This window comes from Ammospiza nelsoni, chromosome 32, assembly GCF_027579445.1.
Source record: "Ammospiza nelsoni isolate bAmmNel1 chromosome 32, bAmmNel1.pri, whole genome shotgun sequence".
Lineage (NCBI taxonomy): Eukaryota > Metazoa > Chordata > Aves > Passeriformes > Passerellidae > Ammospiza > Ammospiza nelsoni.
The window spans coordinates 1,708,366-1,730,253 of NC_080664.1; the positions used below are offsets into that span (position 1 = coordinate 1,708,366).

The following is a 21,888-nucleotide window of genomic DNA, read 5'->3' on the forward strand; positions in this document are numbered from 1 at the left end:
CCCCCAGGGGAGTCCAACCCCCAGGTCACCAAACCTGGGTCCCCAAACTCCAGGCTCACTGAACCCTGGGGTCACCAAACCCTTGGACCAATAAACTCTGGTTCCATCAAACCCAGGCTGAGAAATCCAGGGTCACCAAACCCCCAGGGAAACCAGACCCAGGGTCACCAAACCCTGGGTCCCCAAACTCCAGGACCCCTGAACCCTGGGGTCACCAAACGCAGGGCCACCAAACCCTTGGACCAATAAATTCTGGTGCCACCAAACCCAGGGCTGAGAAATCCAGGGTGACCCAACCCCAGCGAAACCAAACTCTGGGGCCACCAAACCCTGGGTCACGGAACACCCAGGCCACCAAACCCTGAAGCCACCAGCAGCTGGGTCACAGAACCCCATAGTCACCAAATTCTGGGGACACCAAAGCTTTCAGTTGTCAAACCTCAGAGCCACCAAGCCTTGGTGTCACCAAATCCCAGGGACACAAAATTCTGAGCCACCAAACTCTGGAGCCACTAAACCTTGGGCCACCAAACCCCGAGTCACAGAACCCCCAGGCCACCAAAGTCTGGGGACACCAAAACCTGGGTCACAGACCTTCAGGCCATCAAATTCTGGGGCCACCAAACTTTGGAGCTGTCAAACCCTGGTGTCACCAAATCCCAGGGACACTAAACCTTAAGTCACCAAATCACAGAGCCACTAAACCTTGGGCCACCAAAACCTGGGTCACAGAGCCCTGGGGCCACCAAACTCTGGAGCCACCAAAGCTTTGAGCTGCCAATCCTGGAGCTGTCAGGCCGTGGTGTCACCAAACCCCAGGGACACAAAACCCTGTGCCACCAGATCCTGGAGCCACCCAACCCTGAGCCACTAAACCTTGTGCCACCAAAACCTGTGTCACAGAGCCCCAGGCCACCAAATTCTGGGGCCACCAAAGCCTTCAGCTGCCAAACTTTGGAACTGCCAAACCCTGGAGCTGCCAGACCCTGGTGTCACCAAACCCAGGGACACAAAACCCTGTGCCACCAGATCCTGGGCCACCAAACCCTGTGCCGCCAAATCCCAGAGACACAAACCCCTGTGCCCCCCGGACCCAGAGTCCCCTGGCAGTGCCCTGCCCGCCCTGGCACACCTGGGAGATGAGCAGCTGGCACGAGGACAGCTCTCTGCCCGTCACCTCCAGCTTGCGGTGGCACTCCACCTGCAGGTTCTCCAGCTGCCGGCAGCGCTTCACCACCGACTTCACCTCCGACTTGATCTTGCTGATGTAGAGCCGGGCAACGGCGAACTCCTCCTCGATGGCACCGCTCACCTCCACCGGCTGGCACCGCAGGGCACCGCAGGGCACAGTGTGGGTATGGCACGGCACGGCACAGCAGGGCACAATGTGGGTATGGCATGGCATGGCACGGCAGGGCACAGTGTGGGTATGGTATGGCACAATACGGCACAGCATAGCATGGCATGCACAGTGTGGGTATGGCACGGCACGGCAGGGCACAATGTGGATATGGCATGGCATGGCATGGCACAGTGTGGGTATGGCATGGCAGGGTACCGCATGGCACAGCAGGGCACAGTGTGGGTATGGCATGGTATGGCACGGTACAGCACGGCATGGCAGGGCAGCGGGCACAGGAATGGCACAGTGTGGGTATGGCATGGCACAGGAATGGCACAGCATGGCAGAGTGTGGGTATGGCATGGCATGCACATCACAGCGTGGCACAGCACAGCATGGATATGGCACAACATGGCATGGCAGAGCACAGCATGGGTATGGCACGGCACAGCATGGCACAGGTGTGTACCACACTCAGGTACAGCATGGCATGGGCATGGCACAGCACAGCATGGCACTGAATGGTGCAGGCACGTCTCGGGCACAGTGTGGCACGGGACGGCACACACGGGGGATGACATGGGCAGTGCAGGGGCATGGCACTGGCAAGTCATGGGCATGGCATGGCACAGGCAGCACCGCCTGGCACGGGGTGGGTGTGGCACGGGCATCACGGGGACACGGAATGGGCACAGAATGGGCACGGAATGGGCATGGAAGGGACACGGGATGGGCACGACACAGCTGGGTGTGACATGGCACGGCTCCGCCGTGGGCACTGCATGGCACAGGCACAGCGTGGCACAGCATGGCACAGGCATGGCACAGGCATGGCAGGGACACCCCCACACGTGGGGAGGGCACGGCAGGGGCACGTCCCACAGGGCACAGAACCCCACCCCTTCCACCTTGTGCCCCTCCGTGCCCCTCATGCCCCCCGAGACCCCCCAATGCCTCCCCGTGCCCCCCCCGTGCCCCCCGTGCCCCGGTGCCCTCACCAGTTTGATGTCGCCGCTGCCCACGAGGGCGCTGAGCTCGCTCAGGTCCCTCAGGAGCCCGTTGAGCACCTCGGCCGCGCGGCGCCGCTGCTGCCCCCCGAGCTCCCGTGCCCGCGACAGCTCCGACTCCAGTGACAGCGTGGTGGCCTGCGACAGTGACAGGGTTGGCACCGCGGACAGCGACAGCGACAGGGCTGGCACCGGGGACAGCGACAGCGACAGTGACAGGGCTGGGCTGGCACCGGGGACAGCGACAGTGACAGTGACAGGGCTGGCACCGGGGACAGCGACAGCGACAGTGACAGGGCTGGGCTGGCACCGGGGACAGCGACAGTGACAGTGACAGGGCTGGGCTGGCACCGCGGACAGCGGCACCGCCACCCCCTGGTGCCCCCGGGCTACCAGGGCGCAGCCGGGACATCCTGCGGCACCTCCCGGGCACCCCCGCACATGAGCACCCCAACAGTGCCGGGCACCCCCTGTGCCCCCTGTGCCCCTCGCTGCTGTCCCTGACAGACCTGGCAGCCCCTGTGCCCCCTGTGCCCTCTGTGCCCCCCCGACAGCCCTGGCATCCCCTGTGCCCTCACACCCAGCACATCCTGTGCCCCAGCTGCCCCTGCCTGAGCCCCCGCTGCCCGGGTACCCACACCGGGCACCCCCAGCACGCCCTGGCACACCCCAGTACCTCCCGGTGCTGCCCAGTACCTCCCAGTGTCTCCCAGTACCGCCCAGTACTGCCCAGTGCTGCCCAGTCCCGCCCATCCTGGCACCCCCAGTGCCCCTCAGGAATCCTGGAACCACCACCCTGGCACCAGCCCTGGCACCCCAAGGTCCCACCCGAGGGGAGCACCCAGCCTGGCACCCCAGTTCAGGGCTGGGTTCCCAGTTTGGGCACTGGTTTGAGGCAAGGGGGAACCCTCTGTTCTGGTCGAGGGGAATCTCATTTTGGGGTGTGGCTTGAGGGGAGGGGGTGCCCCTGTTTGGGGTCCAGTTTGGGGTTTGGGGGCTCCCCAGTCTGAGGCTCCTGTTTTGGGGTGTCCCCGGCTCCCAGCATCCCACTTTGGGGCTGGGGGCTTTGGGGGGGCTGTGGCAGAGGGTGAGGGTCCCGATGGGCTCCGTGTGGGGTTTTCCAGTGGGGTTGTGGCCCCGCAGGCTGTCCTGGTGTCTGTCCCGGTGTCCTGCTGTCTGTCCTGATGTCTGTCCCAGTGTCCCAGTGGATGCCCCGGTGTCTGTCCCGGTGTCCCTATCCCCCTGTCTGTCCCGGTGTCCCACTGTCTGTCCCGGTGTCCCAGGGGCTGTCCCACTGTCTGTCCCGGTGTCCCACTGTCTGTCCCGGTGTCTCTGGCCCCCTGTCTGTCTCGGTGTCTCCGTGTCTGTCCCTTTCCCCCAGTGTCCCAGTGGATGCCCTGGTGGCTGTCCTGGGCTGTCCCCGTGTCTGTCCCAGTGTCCATCCCAGTGTCCCGGACTGTCCCTGTGTCCCAGTGTCCGTCCCGGTGTCCCAGTGTCCCGCTGTCCGTCCCGGTGTCCCCACCTTGGTGTGGACCAGCTCACTGGCCAGCCGCCGGTTGTGCCTCCCGGTGTCCCTAGCCCCCTGTCTGTCCTGGTGTCCCGGTGTCCCGGTGTCTGTCCTGGTGTCCCTGGTCCCCCAGTGCCCTGCTGTCTGTCCCAGTGTCTGTCCCGGCGTCTGTCCCAGTGTCCCAATGTCCCTGTGGCAGTTCAGCCTGTCCCGGTGTTTCTCCTGGTGTCTGTCCTGGTGTCTGTCCCGGTGTCCCTGGCCCCTCGCCTGTCCCGGTGTCCCAGTGTCCCTGACCCTGTGGTCTGTCCCGGTGTCCCTGGTGTCTGTCCTGCTGTCTGTCCCAGTGTCTGTCCCTGTGTCCCACTGTCTGTCCTGGTGTCCATCCCAGTGTCCCAGGCTGTTCCTGTGTCCCACTGTCTGTCCCGGTGTCCCAGTGTCCGTCCCTGTGTCCCCACCTCGGTGCGGGCCAGCTCGTCCGCCAGCCGCCTGTTGTGCCTCCCGGTGTCCCTGACCCCCTGTCTGTCCCGGTGTCCCAGTGTCCGTCCCTCTGTCCTGGTGTCCGTCCCTGTGTCCCACTGTCTGTCCCGGTGTCCCAGTGTCTGTCCCTCTGTCCTGGTGTCCGTCCCAGTGTCCCGCTGTCTGTCCTGGTGTCCCAGTGTCCCAGTGTCTGTCACGGTGTCCCAGTGTCCGTCCCGGTGTCCCCACCTCGGTGCGGGCCAGCTCGTCCGCCAGCCGCCGGTTGTGCCTCCCGGTGTCCTCGGCCTCCTGGGCCTTGCGGTCGTAGCTCCGGGCGAGCTCCTCGAGCGCCGCCAGCACCTCGGTGACCTCGGCCCGCGCCGCGCCGTGCTCGGCCCGCAGCGCCGCCAGCTCCCGGCGGGCAGCCTCGCCCCCGCCCCGCGCCGCCGCCAGCACCTGCCCGGGCACCGGGCACCGGGTCAGGGCGGGGGGCACGGGGGGGCACAGGGGGCAGAGTGGGGGGCCCAGAGGGGCCCTGGGGTCATGGTGGGGTCCCAGAGGTCATGGGAGGGTCTCAGGGGTCACGGTGGGCATGCCAGGGGTCATGGTGGGGGTTCCACAGGTCATGGTGGGCACGCCAGGGATCAGAGTAGGGGTTCCACAGGTCATGGTGGGCATGCCAGCAATCAGAGTTGGGGGCCAGAGGGGGCCCTGGGGTCATGGTGGGGGTCCCAGAGGTCATGGGAGGGTCTCAGGGGTCACGGTGGGCATGCCAGGGGTCATGGTGGAGGGTCCTAACGGGTCATGGTGGGCACGCCAGGAATCAGAGTTGGGGAGCCAGAGGGGCCCTGGGGTCATGGTGGGGGTCCCAGGGATTAGAATGGGGGGCACAGGAATCTTGGTGGGCATGCCGAGCATCAGAGCGGGGGTCCCACGTGTCATGACGGGGTCCCAGGGATCAGAGTGGGGGTCTGAGAGGTCATGGTGGGCATCCCAGGGATCAGGGCAGGGGTGCCAGGGGTCGTGGTGGGCATCCCAAGGGTCACGGTGGGAGTCCCAGGGGTCATGGTGGGAGTCCCAAGGGTCAGTTTAGGGGTCCCCGGAGTCATGATCGGGTCTCGGGGGTCATGGTGGGCATGCCAGGGGTCATGGTGGGGTCAAAGAGGTCAGAGTGGGGGTCCCAGGGGTCATGGTGGGGGGCACAGGGGGCTGAGTGGGGGGCCCAGAGGGGCCCTGGGGTCATGGTGGGGGTCCCAGGGATTAGAGTGGGGGGGCACAGGGTCATAGTGAGGGGGTCCCAGGGGTCATGGTGGGCATCCCAGGGGTCATGGTGGGGACACAAGGATCAGAGTGGGGGTCCCAGAAGTCATGGTGAGGTCCCAGGGGTCAGAGTGGGGGTCCCACAGGTCATGGGAGGGTCCCCCAGGAGACCCAGGGGTCCAGGGGCAGAGGTTCGGGGTCCTGGGGGGTTTGAGAGGTCATGGGGGGTCCCGGGGGCCAGTCCCAAAGTGGCAGAGTCAGCCTGGGGTCACAATGGGGGTCCCGGGGGGGTCCCGGGGGGGTCCCAAGGGAGGCCTGGGGGGGTCCCGGGGCTCAGGTTCTGGAGGGTCCCAGGCACTGAGGATGAGGGGCCCAGGGGAGGCTGGGGTGGGGTCCCGGGGGGGGTCCCAGGCCCTGGGGGGGGTCCGGGGGGGTCACACAGAGGGGGTCTCACGGTGGGGGGGGAGGGGCAGGGCCCTCACCTCCTCCTGGTCCAGCATTTGCTGCTTGAGCTTCTCCATGATCTGACTCTGCTGGTTGATCTCGTCATCCTGGGGGGACAGGGGGGCACAGGGGTCACCGGGGGGCTGGGGGGAACTGGGGGAAACTGAGGGGAACAGGGAACCGCCAGGAGGGAACTGGGGGAACTGGGGGGAACTGGGAGCTGCCAGGGGGAACTGGGGGCAACTGGGGGGAACTGGGAGAACTGCCAGGGGGGAACTGGGGGAACTGGGAGCTCCAAGGGGGATCTGGGGGCAACTGGGGGAACTGGAGGGAACTGGGAACTGCCAGGAGGGAACTGGGCAGAACTGGGAGCTGCCAGGGGGAACTGGGAGCTGCCAAGGGGAAATTAAGGGGAACTGGGAGGAACTGGGGGGAACTGGGGGGCACTGGGAGCTAACAGGGGGTCCCAGTCCCGCCACGCTGAGGCTCTGGGGGCTGCTGGGCACACTGGGATGTCCCCGGGTGTCCTGGGGCTCTCAGGGCTCTTGGGGGTCCCTGGCAGGTCTGGGGGGCTCCTGGCAGCTCCGGGGGGTCCCCTCTGTTCCAGGGGTCCCCACCTTGTCGTCCAGCTGCTTGTAGAGCTTGCGGATCTCCTCCTCGTACTTGTGGCGCTCCTCGTCCGAGATGTGGATGACGATGGAGGAGCTGTTGTCGTTCAGGGGGGGCTCCTCGGGGGCGCCCCCCGGGCCCTCGCCCGGCCCCGTGCCCGCCTCGGCCTCGCTCAGCTGCTCGGTCTCGGGCACGGCCTCGCCTGGGGGGGGCACGGCCTCAGAGACCCCCTCGAGGGATGGGGTACCCCCCGATTTTGGGGTGCCCTTCAGGAGCGAGGTACCCCCGATCTCGGGGTGTCCCTGGGGTGGGGGTCCCGCCAGTCTCGGGGTGCCCTAAGGGTGGGGGTACCCCAGGATCTCGGGGTGTCCCTGGGGTGGGGTCCCCCCAATTGTGGGGTGTCCCAGGGCTGGGGGCACCCCCGATCTCCGGGTATCTCTGGGGTGGGGTCCCTGTTCCGGATCTCGGGGTGTCCCCAGGGGTTGGGGTCCCCTCCCAGCTCAGCCTCCTTCAATGAAGGACGTGGCCTCGAGGTCTCCACTGGGGGCTTTTGGGGTCCCCTTCCCACATCTGGGGTCCCTCCCCATGGCTGGGGTTCCTCCCCAGACTTGGGGTCCCCTCCCCGCAGTTGGGGTCCCCTCCAGTATTTGGGGGCCCTTCCCACATCTGGGGTCCCCTCCCTCCCCAGACTTGGGATCCCCTTCCCACAGTTGGGGTCCCTCTCCCTTTGGGGTCCCCCCACATCTCCTGATGGCCCTCCCGGTCCCAGGGTGCCCCCCCATGGGGCAGACTGTGCCTCAGTTTCCCCAGCGGGGCTGGGGGCCTGTGGGGTGCCCCAGGGTCTCCCCCAGATGTCGGGCTGTCCCCGCAAACTCGGGGTGCCTCCCCAGCTCTCGGGGGGCCCCAGGGTCCCCCATAGCTCTCGGGGTGCCCCCAATCTCGGGGTCCACGCCCAGATGTCGGGGTGCCCCGGAGTCCCCCCCAGATGTGGGGGTCCTCCCCCAGCTCTCGGGGTCCCCCCAGATCTCTGGATGCCCCCAATCTCAGGGACCCCCCCCAATCTCGGGGTGCCCCCAATCTCGGGGTGCCACGGAGTGCCCCCAGCTCTCGGGGTCCCCCCCAGTTTCGGGGTTTCCCCAATCTCGGGTGCCCTCCCAGCTCTCGGGGTCTCCCCAATCTCGTGGCGCCCCCATTTTCGGGTCCCCCCATTTTCGGGGTGCCCCCAATCTCAGGGTGTCCCCCCAGCTCTCGGGGTCTCCCCAATCTCGGGGTGCCCCCAATCTCGGTGCCCACCTATTTTGGGGGTGCCCCCATTTTGGGGGTGCCCCCATTTTGGGGATATCCCCATTTTCAGGGTGCCCCCATTTTCAGGGTTCCCTCATTTTGGGGGTGCCCCCGTTTTTGGTGCCCCCATTTTCAAGGTTCCCCCATTTCGGGGGTGCCCCCATTTTGGGGGTGCCCTCACCGCTCCTCCAGCGGCTCAGCTCCGCCTCCAGCCGGGCCAGGCTCTCTCTCAGCGCTTTGTTCTTCTCCTTCTCCTTCTCGAATTTCTTCTTCCACTGCTCGGCCGTGAGCTCCAGGTTCACCGAGGCCGTGTTCTTGATGGTCTTGGCCCTGCGGGCACCCCAAAACTGGCACCCCAAACTGGCATCCCAAACTGGCATCCCAAAACTGGCACCCCAAACTGGCACCCCTAAACTGGAACCCAAACAGGCACCCCAAAACTGGTACCCCAAACTTGCACCCCCAGACAGGCACCCCTAAACTGGCACCCCAAACAGGCACCGCAAAGCTGGCACCCCCAAAACTGGCACCCCCAAAACTGGCACCCCAAAACTGGCACCCCAAAACTGGTACCCCAAACTGGCACCCCAAAACTGGCACCCCAAACTGGCACCCAAAACTGGCACCCCAAACTGGCACCTCAAAACTGGCACCTCAAAACTGGCACCCCCAAACTGGCATCCCAAAACTGGCATCCCAAAACTGGTGCACTCGGGGGTGCACTGGGTGAATTTGGGGTGCACTGGGGGCACTCGGGGTGCACTGGGTGAATTTGGGGTGCAGGGGGCACTCAGGGTGCACTGGGAGAAGTTGGGGTGCACTGGGGGCAGCCAAGGTGTGGCTGGGACACCATGGGTGAATTTGGGGTGCACTGGGGGAACTTGGGGTGCAGGGGGGGCAGTGGGGGTGCACTGAGGGCAATTGGGGTGTACTGGGGACAGTCGGGGTACAGCAGGCGCTGTTGGGGTGCATTGGGTGAAGTTGGGGTGCACTGGGGGCCGTAGGGGTGCGGCTGAGATTCCATGTGTGAATTTGGGGTGCAGCAGGCGCTGTTGGGGCGCACTGGGTGAATTCGGGGTGCATCAAGGCGCTGTTGGGGCGCACTGGGAGCAGCTGGGGCGCGCTGGTACACCACGGGTGAAATTGGGGTGCCCTGGGAGCAGTGGGGGTGCACTGAGTGTAGTTGGGGTGCAGCAGGCGCTGTTGGGGTGCAGTGGGTGAGGTTGGGGTGCACCGGCTGAATTTGGGGACAGCCAGGGTTTGTCTGGGACTCCGTGGGTGAAGTTGGGGTGCAGCAGGCGCTGTTGGGGTGCACTGGGGGCAGTCGGGGTGCACTGAGTGTAGTTGGGGTGCGCTGTGTGAATTCGGGGGGCAGCAGGCACTGTCAGGGTGTACTGGGGGCAGGTGGGGTGCAGTGGTACACTATGGGTGAATTTGGGGTGCAGCAGGCACGGTTGGGGTGCGCTGTGTGAATTCGGGGTGCAGCAGGCGCTGTTGGGGTGCGCTGTGTGAATTTGGGGTGCACTGGGCGCTGTTGGGGTGCGCTGTGTGAATTCGGGGTGCAGCAGGCACGGTTGGGGTGCGCTGTGTGAATTTGGGGTGCACAGGGCGCTGTTGGGGTGCGCGGTGTGAATTCGGGGTGCAGCAGGCACGGTTGGGGCGCGCTGTGTGAATTCGGGGTGCACTGGGCGCTGTTGGGGTGCGCTGCCCTCCACGGGTGCCCCGGGGGGGTCTCGGGGGGCTCTCGGGGGGCTCTGGGCAGGAGCGGGGGGCGGTGGCTCCATGGGGACACCCGGGGGGAGGGGCTGCGGTTGGACACCCCCATTCCGGGGGCAGTTCGGGGGGCTCTGGGGGGGCTCGGAGGGCAGCAGGGGGGCTCAGGGGACACCCCCATTCCGGGGGGCTCAGGGGAACTCGGGGGGCTCGGGGGATACCCCCATTAAAGGGGGGGCTCCGGGGGGCTCGAGGTGGCTCTGGGGGTCTCGGGGGGGTCTCGGGGGGGCTCGGGGTGGCTCGGGGGGCAGTGTTGGGGGGCTGCAGTTGGACACCCCCATTCCGGGGGGCTCAGGGGAACTCGGGGGGCTCGGGGGATACCCCCATTAAAGGGGGGTTCGGGGGGCTCGAGGTGGCTCGGGGGGCTCAGGGGGGTCTCTGAGGGGGCTCGGGGTGGCTCGGGGGGCAGTGTTGGGGGCTGCGGTTGGACACCCCCATTCCCGGGGGTCTCAGGGGGTCTCTGGGGGTGGCTCGGGGGTCTCGGCGCCCCCCGGCGCACCTCTGGCCGAACATGAGCGTGGATTTGGTCTCCTGGTCGTTGTAGCTGGACGGGGAGCAGCAGATGAACATGGTGGTGCGGCAGTTCCCGCCCAGCGAGTCCTGCAGGATCCGCGTCATCTTGCTGTCGCGATAGGGCACGTAGGCCTTCTGCGGGGGGAGGGGCGGCCTCAGCACCGGGACCACCGCGGGGACCGGGGGCACGCGGGGGAGGGACACGGGGACAGCGGGAGGGCGGGGGACTCGGGGACAGGGGGCAGGGGGCTCGGGTTGGGGACTTATGGGGACAGGGGGCTCAGGGGGACACGGGGGGACACGAGGGGACAGGGGACACACACGGGAGTGGGACACGGGGGACAGCGTGGGGACGCGGCGTACGCGAGGAAGTGGGACACGGGGGACAGAGGGTGGGCAGGGGGCTCAGGGACAGCCACAAGGGGACAGGGGGCTCGGGGGGACACACACGGGGGACAGCGGGCTCAGGGCTGGGGACAAATGGGGACAGGGGGCTCGGGGACACACACGGGGGACAGCGGGCTCGGGGGGACACAGCGACACGGGGGGGGCAGGGGCCTCAGGGACACACACGGGAGTGGGGCACGAGGGACAGCAGGCTCGGGTTGGGGACACGGGGTGGGGGGCAGAGAGACACAGGAGGGGCAGGGGGCTCGGCTTGGGGACATATAGGGACAGCGGGCTCAGGGACACACGGGGGACACGCGGGAGTGGGACACGGGGGGACAGCGGGTGGGCAGGGGGCTCGGGTTGGGGACACACAGGGGGACAGGGTATCAGAGACACGCGGGAGTGGGACACGGGGGGCAGGGGGCTCAGGGACACACACGGGGGTCTCGGTGGGGGACAGCGAGGGGGGACACGGGGGGACACACGGGAGTGGGACACGGGGGCCAAAGGGCTCGGGGGAATACGGGAGGACATGGGAGGAGCAGAGGGCTCAGGAGGACACGGGGGACAGAGGGACAGGGGGCGGGGTTGGGGACATATGGGGACAGCGGGCTCAGGGACACACACGGGGGACAAGGGGGGCGGGTTGGGGACAAACAGGGGGCAGAGGGCTCAGGGGGACACATGGGAGTGGGACGGGGGGGACGAGGGGCTCGGGTTGGGCACACATGGGGGACAGAGAGACACACGGGGGACAGGGAACACACACAGCGGGGACAGGGGCTCGGGTTGGCGACACAGGGGGTCGAGGGGTGTCCCCCTCCCAGAACCCCTGCAGGGGGCTCAGCAGGGTGGGACACACGGGGGGGCCTCAGGGGGGTCTCCCCACCCCAGGACCCCCGAGGGGGCTCAGCAGGAGGGGAAGGATTGGGGGGGGCTGGGCAAGGCTCTCCCAGGACCCCCGGGGGGCTCCGGGGGGCTCGGGGGGGCTCCGGGGGTCTCACCGTGCCCTCGGCCAGCGCAGAGATGACGTTGCCCAGCGCCGACAGGGATTTGTTGATGTTTTTGGCCTCGTCCAGCACGGCGCCCTCAGCGCCCGTCTTGCTCACCTGGGAAAGGTAGGGGGGGGGTGGCTCAGGGACCCCCCGTGTGCCCCCCGACCCCAGGGACCCCTCACAGGGATGGCCCCAGAGCCCAACCCAAGGGTCCCACCAGGCAAGAGACGCCCCCAGTGCCAACAGCCCGCACCCAGAGACCCCCACCCTGACTGACGGTCCTGAAACCCCAATGGGCCCAAACCCCAATGGCCCCAAGCTGCAACAGCCTCAAACCCCAATGGCCACAACCCCCAAAAACCCCAAATCCCATTGACCCCAAACCCCAATGGCCACAACCCCCAAAAACCCCAAATCCCATTGACCCCAAACCCCAATGGCCACAATGGCCCCAAAAAACCTCAATGGCCCCAAACCCCAAAAACCCCAACAGCCCCAAAAAACCCCAATGGCCCCAAAAGTCCCACTGACCCCAAACCCCAACAGCCCCAAAAATGGCCCCAATAGCCCCAAAAGCCCCATTGACCCCCAAACCCCAACATGAAGAACCCAAATGACCCAAAAATGGCCCCCAAAAACCTCAATGGCCCCAAACCCCAATGGCTCCAAAAAACCCCAATGGCCCCAAACCCCAATGGCCCTAAAAAAATCCATTGAGCCCCAAAAATGTCCCCAATGGCCCCCCAAAACCCACTGTCCCCCCAAGACCCCCGCCCTCCCAGTGTCCCACAGAGCGCCAAAGTCCCCCCAAGACCCCCCAGGCTGCCCCAGGCCCCCACCCTCCAATCGCCCCCCCAAACCCCAATATCCCCCCAAACTCCATGGACTCCTGCAAAGTGTTCTCACCCCCCCAATGCCCCCCCAATGCCCCCCAAAATGTCATGAACGCCCCCAGGCTCCACCCTCCAGGGGGGACACCCCCGCAGTGCCCTCCCAGTGCTCCCAGTGCCCCCCCAGTCCATCCCCCTTCCCCCTGCACCCCCAGCTCTGCATTTCTGCAGCTCTGGGGTCCCCCCACATTTGAGGTGCCTCCACATTTGGGGTGCCCCACTTTTGAGGTGTCCTCCACTTTGGAATCCCCGCATTTGGTTTTCCCCCACCCCTGGGGTGCCCCCGCCTTTGGGGTCCCAACATTTGGGGTACCCCATCTTTGGGGTGCCCCCACCCCTGGTGCCCTCACATTTGTAGCCCACCCACCCCTGGGGTCCTCCAGCCTTGAAATCCCCCAAATTTGGGGCCCCCACCTTTGGGGTGCCCACTTTTGGGCTCCCCCTACATTTGAGGTGCCCTCTTTTGGGGTGTCCCACTTTTGGAGTCCCCCACATTTTGTTTCCTCCCCTTTGGGGTGCCCCACTTTTGGGGTGCCCCCAGCCCTGGGGTGCCCCACTTTTGGGGTACCCCACCATTGGGGTGCCCACACATTTGGGGTACCGGCCCCTGGCGACCCCCACCTTCTCGCTCCCCCCGCATTTGGGGTCCCCACCCCTGATGTCCCCCCCTTTTGGGGTGCCCCCACTTTTGGGGTCCCTCCCACCTTTAGGGTGCCCCCACTTTTGGGGTCCCTATCTTTGGAGTGCCCCCACTTTTGGGGTCCCCCACTTTTTGGGTCCCCACATTTAGGGTGCCTCCTTTTGGGGTGCCTCCACCTTTGGGGTGCCCTCCCTTTGGGTTCCCCACCTTTGGGGTCCCCTCCTACTTTTGGGGTTCCCGTTTTTTGTGCCCGCACCTTCTCGCTGCCCGCCAGGTCCACCAGGTAGAGTTTCCCGCTCAGTTTCTGCTCGGTCTCCACGTTCTCCTGCTTGATGTGGATGAGGAAGATGCTGTGGCTGCGGGAGCTGTGCTCGTTCATGTCTGCGGGCACAGGGGGCACGGGTGTGGGCACGGGGCTGGCACTGTCCCCCAAAACGGGCACCGGGACCCCTCAGTGCCCCCCTGCACCCCGAAACAGCTCCGGGACCTCGCGGTGCCCCCCTGCACCCCAAACGGACACCGGGAGCTGTGCTCGTTCATGTCGGCGGGCACAGGTGGCACGGGTGTGGGCACGGGGCTGGCACTGCCCCCCGAAACAGCACCGGGACCCCTCAGTGCCCCCCTGCGCCACCCAGGGACCCCGCAGTGTCCCCCTGCACCCCATGCCCCCCCCCATGTTCCTCCATGTCCTCAGTGTCCCCTATATCCCCCATGACGTCCCCGTGTCCCCCCAGTGTCCCCAGTGTCCCCATGCCCCCCATGTCCCCATGTCCCCCATGTCCCTCCATGCACCCATGCCTCCCGTGCCCCCAGTGTCCCCATGTCCTCATGTTCTCCCATGTCCCCAACGTCCTCAGTGTCCCCATGTCCCCCCATGTCCCCCTTGTCCCTCCGCTGTCCACGTGTCCTCATATCCCCAGGGTTCCCCATGTCCCCAGTGTCCCCGCATGTCCCCATCCCCCCATACCCCCCATATCTCCGTGTCCCCCTTGTCCCTCCCCTGTCCCCATGTCCCCCTATCCCCAGTGCCCCTCATGTCCCCCATGCCCCCTATGTCCCCCCTGTGCCCTCCATGCCCTCAGTGTCCCCCGTATCCCTCAGTGTCCCCCATGTCCCCCATGATGTCCCCTATGCCCCCCACGTCCCCCGTGCCCCCATGATGTCCCCATGTCCCTGTGTCCTCGCAGTGTCCCTGGTGTCCCCTGTGTCCCCCATATCCCTCCATGTCCCCCATGTCCCCCTGCCTCCCCTGCCCCCCATGTCCCCCTTGTCCATCCCCTGTCCCCAATGTCCTCGGTGTCCCCATGTCCCCCCATGTCGCCATATCCCCCCATGCTCTCCAGTGTCCCCCATGTCCCTAATGTCCCCGTATCCCCCATGTCCCCAGTGTCCCCAGTGTCCCCAGTGTCCCCCCATGTCCCCCCTGTCTTCAGTGCCCCCATGTCCCCCACGCTCCCCCACGCCCACCGTGTCCCCCCAGTGTCCCCTGGTGTCGCTCACTGGTGACAGCCATGAATGTCCCAGTGCCACCCCGTGTACCCCCTCTGTGTGCCCCGTATTCCCCGTGCCCCCCGCGCCCCCAATTTCCCCTGTGCCCCCCAGTGTCCCCCCCGGTGTCGCCGGTGTCGCTCACTGGTGACAGCCACGTGCCGGTTGGATTTCCCCTCATCGATCACGTCCAGGATCTCCTCGGGGCTGGACACGAAGCGCTCGGTGCAGCCCTGGGGGGGGGGTGTGGGGTGACCGGGGGGGCTCGGGGAGACCCCAGCCCATCCCCCACCCCCGGAGTGACCCCCGCCCCTCCCCCCTCCCCGAAGTGCCCCCCCCAGGACCCCTCACCTTGACGTAGGGGACCCGGTTCTTGTCCTCGTGCACCGACAGGTTGGTCTTGGTCACTGGTGGGACACGGGGGTGGGGTCACAAAGTGCTCCCAGTAACCTCCCAGTAACCTCCCAGTGCTTCCCAGTAACCACCCAGTGCTCCCAGTAACCTCCCAGTAACCTCCCAGTGCTTCCCAGTAACCTCCCAGTGCTTCCCAGTAACCTCCCAGTAACCTCCCAGTGCTTCCCAGTAACCACCCAGTGCTCCCAGTAACCTCCCAGTAACCTTCCAGTGCTTCCCAGTAACCTCCCAGTGCCTCCCAGTAACCTCCCAGTAACCACCCAGTGCCTCCCAGTAACCACCCAGTAAACACCCAGTGCCTCCCAGTAACCACCCAGTGCCTCCCAGTAACCACCCAGTGCTTCCCAGTAACCTCCCAGTTCTTCCCAGTAACCACCGAGTAACCACCCAGTGCTTCCCAGTGCTTCCCAGTAACCACCCAGTGCCTCCCAGTAACCACCCAGTAAACACCCAGTGCCTCCCAGTAACCACCCAGTGCTTCCCAGTAACCACCCAGTGCCTCCCAGTAACCACCCAGTAAACACCCAGTGCTCCCAATAACCTCCCAGTAACCACTCAGTGCCTCTCAGTGCTCCCAGTAACCACCCAGTGCCTCCCAGTAACCACCCAGTAAATACCCAGTGCTTCCCAGTGCTTCCCAGTAACCACTCAGTGCCTCCCAGTAACCTCCCAGTGCTCCAAATAACCTCCCAGTAATCACTCAGTGCCTCCCAGTGCTCCCAGTAACCACCCAGTACCCTCCCAGTCCCCCCAGTGCCCCCCACTCACTGTCCAGCAGGTCCCGGATCTTGTCCAGGTAAATCTCAAAGTAGGAAACCTGGGGGGGTGGGGGGGGGAAGGGGGTGGGGGTTGGGCGGCAGCGCGGGCCGATCCCACAGTGCCCCCCCCAGTGCCCCCCAGTGCCCCCCCCAATGCTCCCAGTGCCCCCAGTGCCCCTCCAGTGCCCCCCAGCTCTCCCAGTGCCCCCCCAGTACCCCCCCAATGCTCCCAGTGCCCCCAGTGCCCCTCCAGTGCCCCCCAGCTCTCCCAGTGCCCCCCCAGTGCCCCCCCAATGCTCCCAGTGCCCCCAGTGCCCCCCCAATGCTCCCAGTGCCCCCAGTGCCCCTCCAGTGCCCCCCAGCTCTCCCAGTGCCCCCAGTGCCCCCCCAATGCTCCCAGTGCCCCCCCAGTGCCCCCCCAATGCTCCCAGTGCCCTCCCAGTGCCCCCCCAGTGCTTCCAGTGCCCTCCAGTGCCCCCCAATGCTTCCAGTGCCCCCCAGTGCCCCCCCAATGCTTCCAGTGCCCTCCAGTACCCCCCCAATGCTTCCAGTGCCCTCCAGTGCCCCCCAATGCTCCCAGTGCCCTCCCAGTACCCCCCCAATGCTCCCAGTGCCCCCCCAGTGCCCCCCCAATGCTCCCAGTGCCCTCCCAGTGCCCCCCCAATGCTTCCAGTGCCCTCCAGTGCCCCCACATTGCCCTCAGTGCCCCTCCCTGTGCTCCCAGTCCCTTCCAGTGCCCCCCCAGTGCTCCCAGTGCTCCCAGTGCTCTGCCCGACGCCTCCCAGTGCCCCCCCCCAGCAATTCCCAGTTCTCCCAGTGCCCTCAGTACCCCCAATGACCCCACAGTGCCCCCAGTGCCCCCCGTGCCCACCTTGATGTGGAACTCCAGGTTCTCGTCCATGGCGTAGATGTGGTTGAAGATGTCGCGGGCGATGCGGGGGATGATCCCCATCTGCTGCGGGTCGTGCAGCTTCCCCTGGGGGGGCGGGGGGCGCTGAGACCCCCGGGGGGAGCCAGGGCCCCCCCAGTGCCCCCCAAAACCCCACCAGTGCCCCCCAAAACCCCCAGCGCTCCCAATGTCCCCCAAAACCCCACCAGGGCCCCCCCAAACCCCCTCAATGCTCCCAGCGCCATCAATGTCCCCAGTGCCCCCAATGCCCCCCTAAAGCCTCCAGTGCCCCCCAAAACCCCCCAGTGCTCCCAGTGCCCCCAATGACCTCCAAAGCCCCCATACCCCCCAAAGCTCTCCCAGTGCCCCTGTGCCTCCAGTGTCCCCAGTGTCCCCCCAGTGCCCCCCAAACCCCCCAGTGCCCCCCGAAAGCCCCGCCCCCCAGTTCCCCCAGTGCCCCCCACCTCCATGGTGTGGGTCTTGCCCGACGATGTCTGTCCGTAGGCGAAGATGGTGCCGTTGTACCCGGCCAGCACATCTGGGGGGGAGAGAGGGGATTGGGGACCCCCGGGACCGCCAGACAACACCCCGGAGCCCCAAACATCCCCGGGACACCCAAACACCGCGCTGTCCCCACGCTGTCCCACCCAGGGCCGTCCCCAGGTTGTCCCTCGTGTCCCTGGGCTCTCTCTGGGCTGTCCCCGCGCTCCCCATGGGCTGTCCCCACGCTGTCCCCGGGCTCTCCCTGCTCTGTCCCCGCGCTGTCCCCATGCTCTCCCTGCTCTGTCCCCAGACTGTCCCCGGGCTGTCCCAGGATGTCCCACCCAGGCTGTCCCCAGGCTGTCCCCAGGCTGTCCTTAGGCTGTCCCAGGCTGTCCCACCCACGCTGTCCCCAGGCTCTCCCCGCGCTGTCCCCACGCTGTCCCACCCAGGTTGTCCCCCGACTGTCCCCAGCTGTCCCCGCTGTCCCCAGGCTCTCCCCGGGCTCTCCCCGCGCTGTCCCCAGGCTGTCCCACGCAGGGCTGTCCCCAGACTGTCCCCACGCTGTTCCCGGTCCCTTGTGTCCCCAGCTGTCCTCGCTGTCCCCAGTGTCGCTCACCCTTGACGATCTGCATGGCACACGCGTGGTACACCTGCTCCTGCGTGGTGTTCGGGGGGAACACGCGGTCGAACACGTACGGCTTGCCCTGGGGGGGGGGACAGGGGACAGACACGGGGTCACCGGGCCGAGAAACCCCCCCGGGACACGGGGGGCACCATCCGGAGACCCCCCCCAACACCAGCCAGAGACCCCGGCACAGACACGGGGGACCCTGGCCCAAGACCCCCCTGTACCATCCACAGGGACCCCCCGAGGCTCTGGGGGCTGGCGCAGCCTCAGGGCCCCTCAGGGGGTCCCGGTAAGGGAAGGGGACCTGGGGGGTCTCATTCTGTACCCCCGGTACCCCCCCTGAACCCTCCATTCAGGGACCCAGCCCCTACACACCCCCGGCCAACGATATCCACACAGAGAGACCCCCCTCTCCAAATCCTCTCACAGACCTCCAGAGCCTTCCAGACTTCCCCATGGACCCCCATAACTCCCCATAGACCCCACAGACCCCTGGGCCCTCCACAGACCCCCAAAACTCTCCAGACTCCCCCATAATTCCCCACAGACCCCCACAGACCCCCCACAGCCCTACAAACCCCCAAGGACCCCTCAGCCTCCTCATAGACCCCCTAGCCCCCCTCACACCACCAGAGAACAGTCAGCCCCCCACAGACCCCCATAGACCCTTCAGCCTCCCTATAGACAGCCATAGCCCCCACAGACCCCCACAGACCCCTCTGGGGACCCCAGCCACCCTGCAGACCCCCCAGCCCTCCACAGACCCCGACAGACCACCATAGACCCCCATAGGTGCCCAATCCCACAAAGACCCCCATGGGCACCTCAGCCACCCCGCAGACCCCCAGCCCTCCATAGCCCCCCCAGACCCCTTAGCTGCCCCCCAGACCCCCAGGGACCCTCACAGCCCCCATAAATGCTGTGGTTTGTCAGAGCCCTCAGCTCCCCAGAGACCCCCAAAGACCCCCAATGGCCCCCAGAGACCCCACAGACCTCCCCCAGAGCCCCCATAGACAGCCAGACACCCCCAGAGACCCTCCAGACCCCCCCCAGAGCCCCCATAGAGAGCCAGACACCCCCAGAGACCCCTACACGCCCAGAGACCCCCGGAGACCCCCCCAGCTCCTCCCACTCCGGGAGCTGTCCAGGCCCCGGTGCTGAGCCGGGACGCGGGGACAGACGGACAATGGGGACAGACGGACAGACGGATACGGGGACATTGGGACATGGGGACAGACGGACATGGGGACAGACGGACACAGAGACGCGGGGACAGGCGGAAATAGGGACACACAGACATGGGGACACACGGACCCGGGGACACACGGACACGGGGACAGACGGGGGGCTCGGAGACACACGGCCACGGGGACACACGGCCACAAGGCCATGGGGACAGACAGACATGGGGACACAGGGCCACGGGCACACACGGACACACGGCCATGGGGACAGACAGACATGAGGACAAACGGGCACGGGACAGCCGGACACGGGGACACACGGCCACGGGGACACACGGCCACAAGGCCATGGGGACAGACAGACATGGGGACACAGGGCCACGGGCACACACGGACACACGGCCACGGGGACAAACGGACACAGGGCCATGGGGACAGACAGACATGAGGACAAACGGGCACGGGACAGCCGGACACGGGGACACACGGACACGGGGACACACGGGAGCCTCGGGGGCTCGGGCACAGCCGGTGCCGGCCCCCCCTGGGCCCCGCAGCCGCCGCAGCTCCGCGGCCCCGCCCGCCGCCGGTCACGCACCCCCCCCGCACCCCCCGCACCCCCATCCTCCCCTGCCCCGCACCCCCATCCCAGCGCCCCCCGGCCCTGCCCCACAGCCCCGACCCGCAGCGCCAACCCCGCAGCTCCCCCCGCTCCCGCAACCCCGCAACCCCCGCACTGCGCCGGCACCGCCGCACCGACACAGCCCCGGGCGGACAGACCCCCCCCCCCGCATCCACGGACACCCCCGTGCATGAACCCCCCCATCCACGGACCCCCCCCGCATCCACGGACCCCCCCATGTATGAACCCCCCATCCACAGACCCCCCCCGCATCCACGGACCCCCCATCTGCAGACCATCCGCACCCACGGAGCCCCCTGTGCACGGAGCCCCGCACCCACGGACCCCCCAATCTATGGAGCCCCCATCTATGGACCCCCCCCAATCCACGGACTCCACATCTATTGCCCCCCCCATGCACGGACACCCCCCCCCAGCACCCACGGACCCCTCCTGCACCCACGGACACCCCCATTTAAGGACCCCCATCCGTGGACCCCGACCCATTTACGGACCCCTCCGCGTCCCCCACCCCGTTGTCCCCCCGGGACCGTCTCTTCCCCCCCCACAGACCCCTTAGACAAGGGGGGGGCCGTTATGGGGTGCCGATATTTTGGGGGTGCCGATATTTTGAGGATGCCGATATTTTGGGTGCCGATATTTTGGGGGAGTCGATATTTTGGGGGAGCCGATATTTTGGGGGTGCCGATGTTTTGGGTGGGCCGATATTTTGGGTGCCGATATTTTGGGGGGGCCGATATTTTGAGGGAGCCGATATTTTGGGGGGGCCGATATTTTGGGTGCCGATATTTTGGGGGGGCCGATATTTTGGGGGTGCCGATATTTTGTGGGGGCCGATATTTTGGGGGGGCCGATATTTTGGGGGAGCCGATATTTTGGGGGTGACGATATTTTGGGTGCCGATATTTTGGGGGTCTCACCCCCCCCCCAGGATGAGCCCCTAACAAAGGGCAGGGCCGCAGCGCGGGGGGGGGCGGGGGGGGGTCTGCGGCATCGCCCCCCCCCCCCCCGCGGCTGCTTTGGGGCCCCCCCGGGAGATCAGGGCGTGTCCGCTCCATGTAAACACCGCCCCCCCCGCACTGGGCAAACTGGGAGCGCCCCCATCTGCACTGGGCAAACTGGGAGTGCCTCCCCATCCTGCACTGGGCAAACTGGGAGTGCGCCCCCATCTGCACTGGGCAAACTGGGAGTGCCCCCATCCTGCACTGGGCAAACTGGGAGTGCCCCCCCCATCTGCACTGGGCAAACTGGGAGTGCCGGGAGCCTCGGAAATGGGAGGGGGGGGGTGGCATGGGGAGGGTCCCGGGGGGAGCGGCCACACCCAGCAGCGCTCCCCCCCCCCCCGAACAGGATCTGCTCCCCCCCCCCAAATGACAGCGCCCCCCAAGTTGGGGTCCCCGCCCCTGCCCCCCCCCCGTGACTCACCCCCAGCACGACGCTGTCGTCCCCCTGGAACACGGGCAGGAATTTGTCGCCCCGCAGGATCTCGGCCTGGTTGAGCGGCCGGAAGCGGCACAGGACCTTGATGCTGCACTCGGAGCTGGGCTCGGCCATGCCGGGGCTCGGGGGGCTTCCACACGGGGGGGCTCGGGCCGGGGGGGGTCACCCGGGGCGCTGCTCACAGCCTAAGGGACAGCGGGCACCGGCGGGCACGGCGGCACCCGGGGGTGCTGAGCGGGACCCGAGGGTGCGGGGTGATGCTCAGGGATGCTGCCCGGGTGGTACCCAGGGATGCAGGATGCTGCTCAAGGAGAGACGCCGGGTGGTACCCAAGGGCTTGAGATGCTGCTCAGTGATGCAGGATGCTGACCAAGGATGCAGGATGCTGCCCGGGGTGGTACCCAGGGATGCAGGATGTTGCTCAGAGGTGGTACCCAGGGATGCAGGATGCTGCTCGGGTGGTACCCAAGGATGCAGGATGCTGCCCAAGGATGCAGGATGCTGCTCAGCGCTGCAGGATGTTGCTCAGGGGTGGTACCCAATGATGCAGGATGCTGCTCAGGGATGCAGGATGCCGCTCAGCACTGCAGGGTGGTACCCAGGGCTGCGGGTGGTACCCAAGGATGCAGGATGCCGCTCAGGGATGCAGGATGCCGCTCAGGGATGCGGCTCGGGGGCTGCAGGATGCGGGAGGCGGCGCCGGGCGGGGCTGACGCTCCGCAGCTGCCGCTGTCGCCGCTCCTGTGACCGCTGCTGTCGCCACTGCAGCCCCGGCACCGGCGGGTGGGGGGGGGCCGCCCCCCCGCGCCCCCTCCCCCGCCTTAAGGTGGAGCCGCCCGCGGCTCTTAAGG

The 21,888-nt window shown here is 66.8% G+C and overlaps 1 protein-coding gene across 1 annotated transcript in view; it reads right to left on the reverse strand.

The window, feature by feature from the left end:
• Positions 1–21,773, reverse strand: part of KIF5A (kinesin family member 5A) — a 22,103-nt gene extending 330 nt beyond the window's left edge. The window contains exons 1-16 of the mRNA XM_059491152.1: positions 21,023–21,773; positions 17,759–17,846; positions 17,124–17,197; positions 16,642–16,746; positions 15,781–15,829; positions 14,950–15,005; positions 14,744–14,831; positions 13,367–13,491; positions 11,590–11,694; positions 10,182–10,330; positions 8,091–8,239; positions 6,634–6,827; positions 6,055–6,123; positions 4,562–4,768; positions 2,341–2,487; positions 1,133–1,321 (exon numbers count right to left, since the gene is read on the reverse strand). Of these exons, the coding sequence (XP_059347135.1) occupies positions 1,133–1,321; positions 2,341–2,487; positions 4,562–4,768; positions 6,055–6,123; positions 6,634–6,827; positions 8,091–8,239; positions 10,182–10,330; positions 11,590–11,694; positions 13,367–13,491; positions 14,744–14,831; positions 14,950–15,005; positions 15,781–15,829; positions 16,642–16,746; positions 17,124–17,197; positions 17,759–17,846; positions 21,023–21,151 (1,923 nt within the window). The 5' untranslated portion in view covers positions 21,152–21,773. The remainder of the gene's footprint in view (positions 1–1,132; positions 1,322–2,340; positions 2,488–4,561; positions 4,769–6,054; positions 6,124–6,633; positions 6,828–8,090; positions 8,240–10,181; positions 10,331–11,589; positions 11,695–13,366; positions 13,492–14,743; positions 14,832–14,949; positions 15,006–15,780; positions 15,830–16,641; positions 16,747–17,123; positions 17,198–17,758; positions 17,847–21,022) is intronic.
• Between the last annotated feature and the right edge of the window lie 115 nt (positions 21,774–21,888).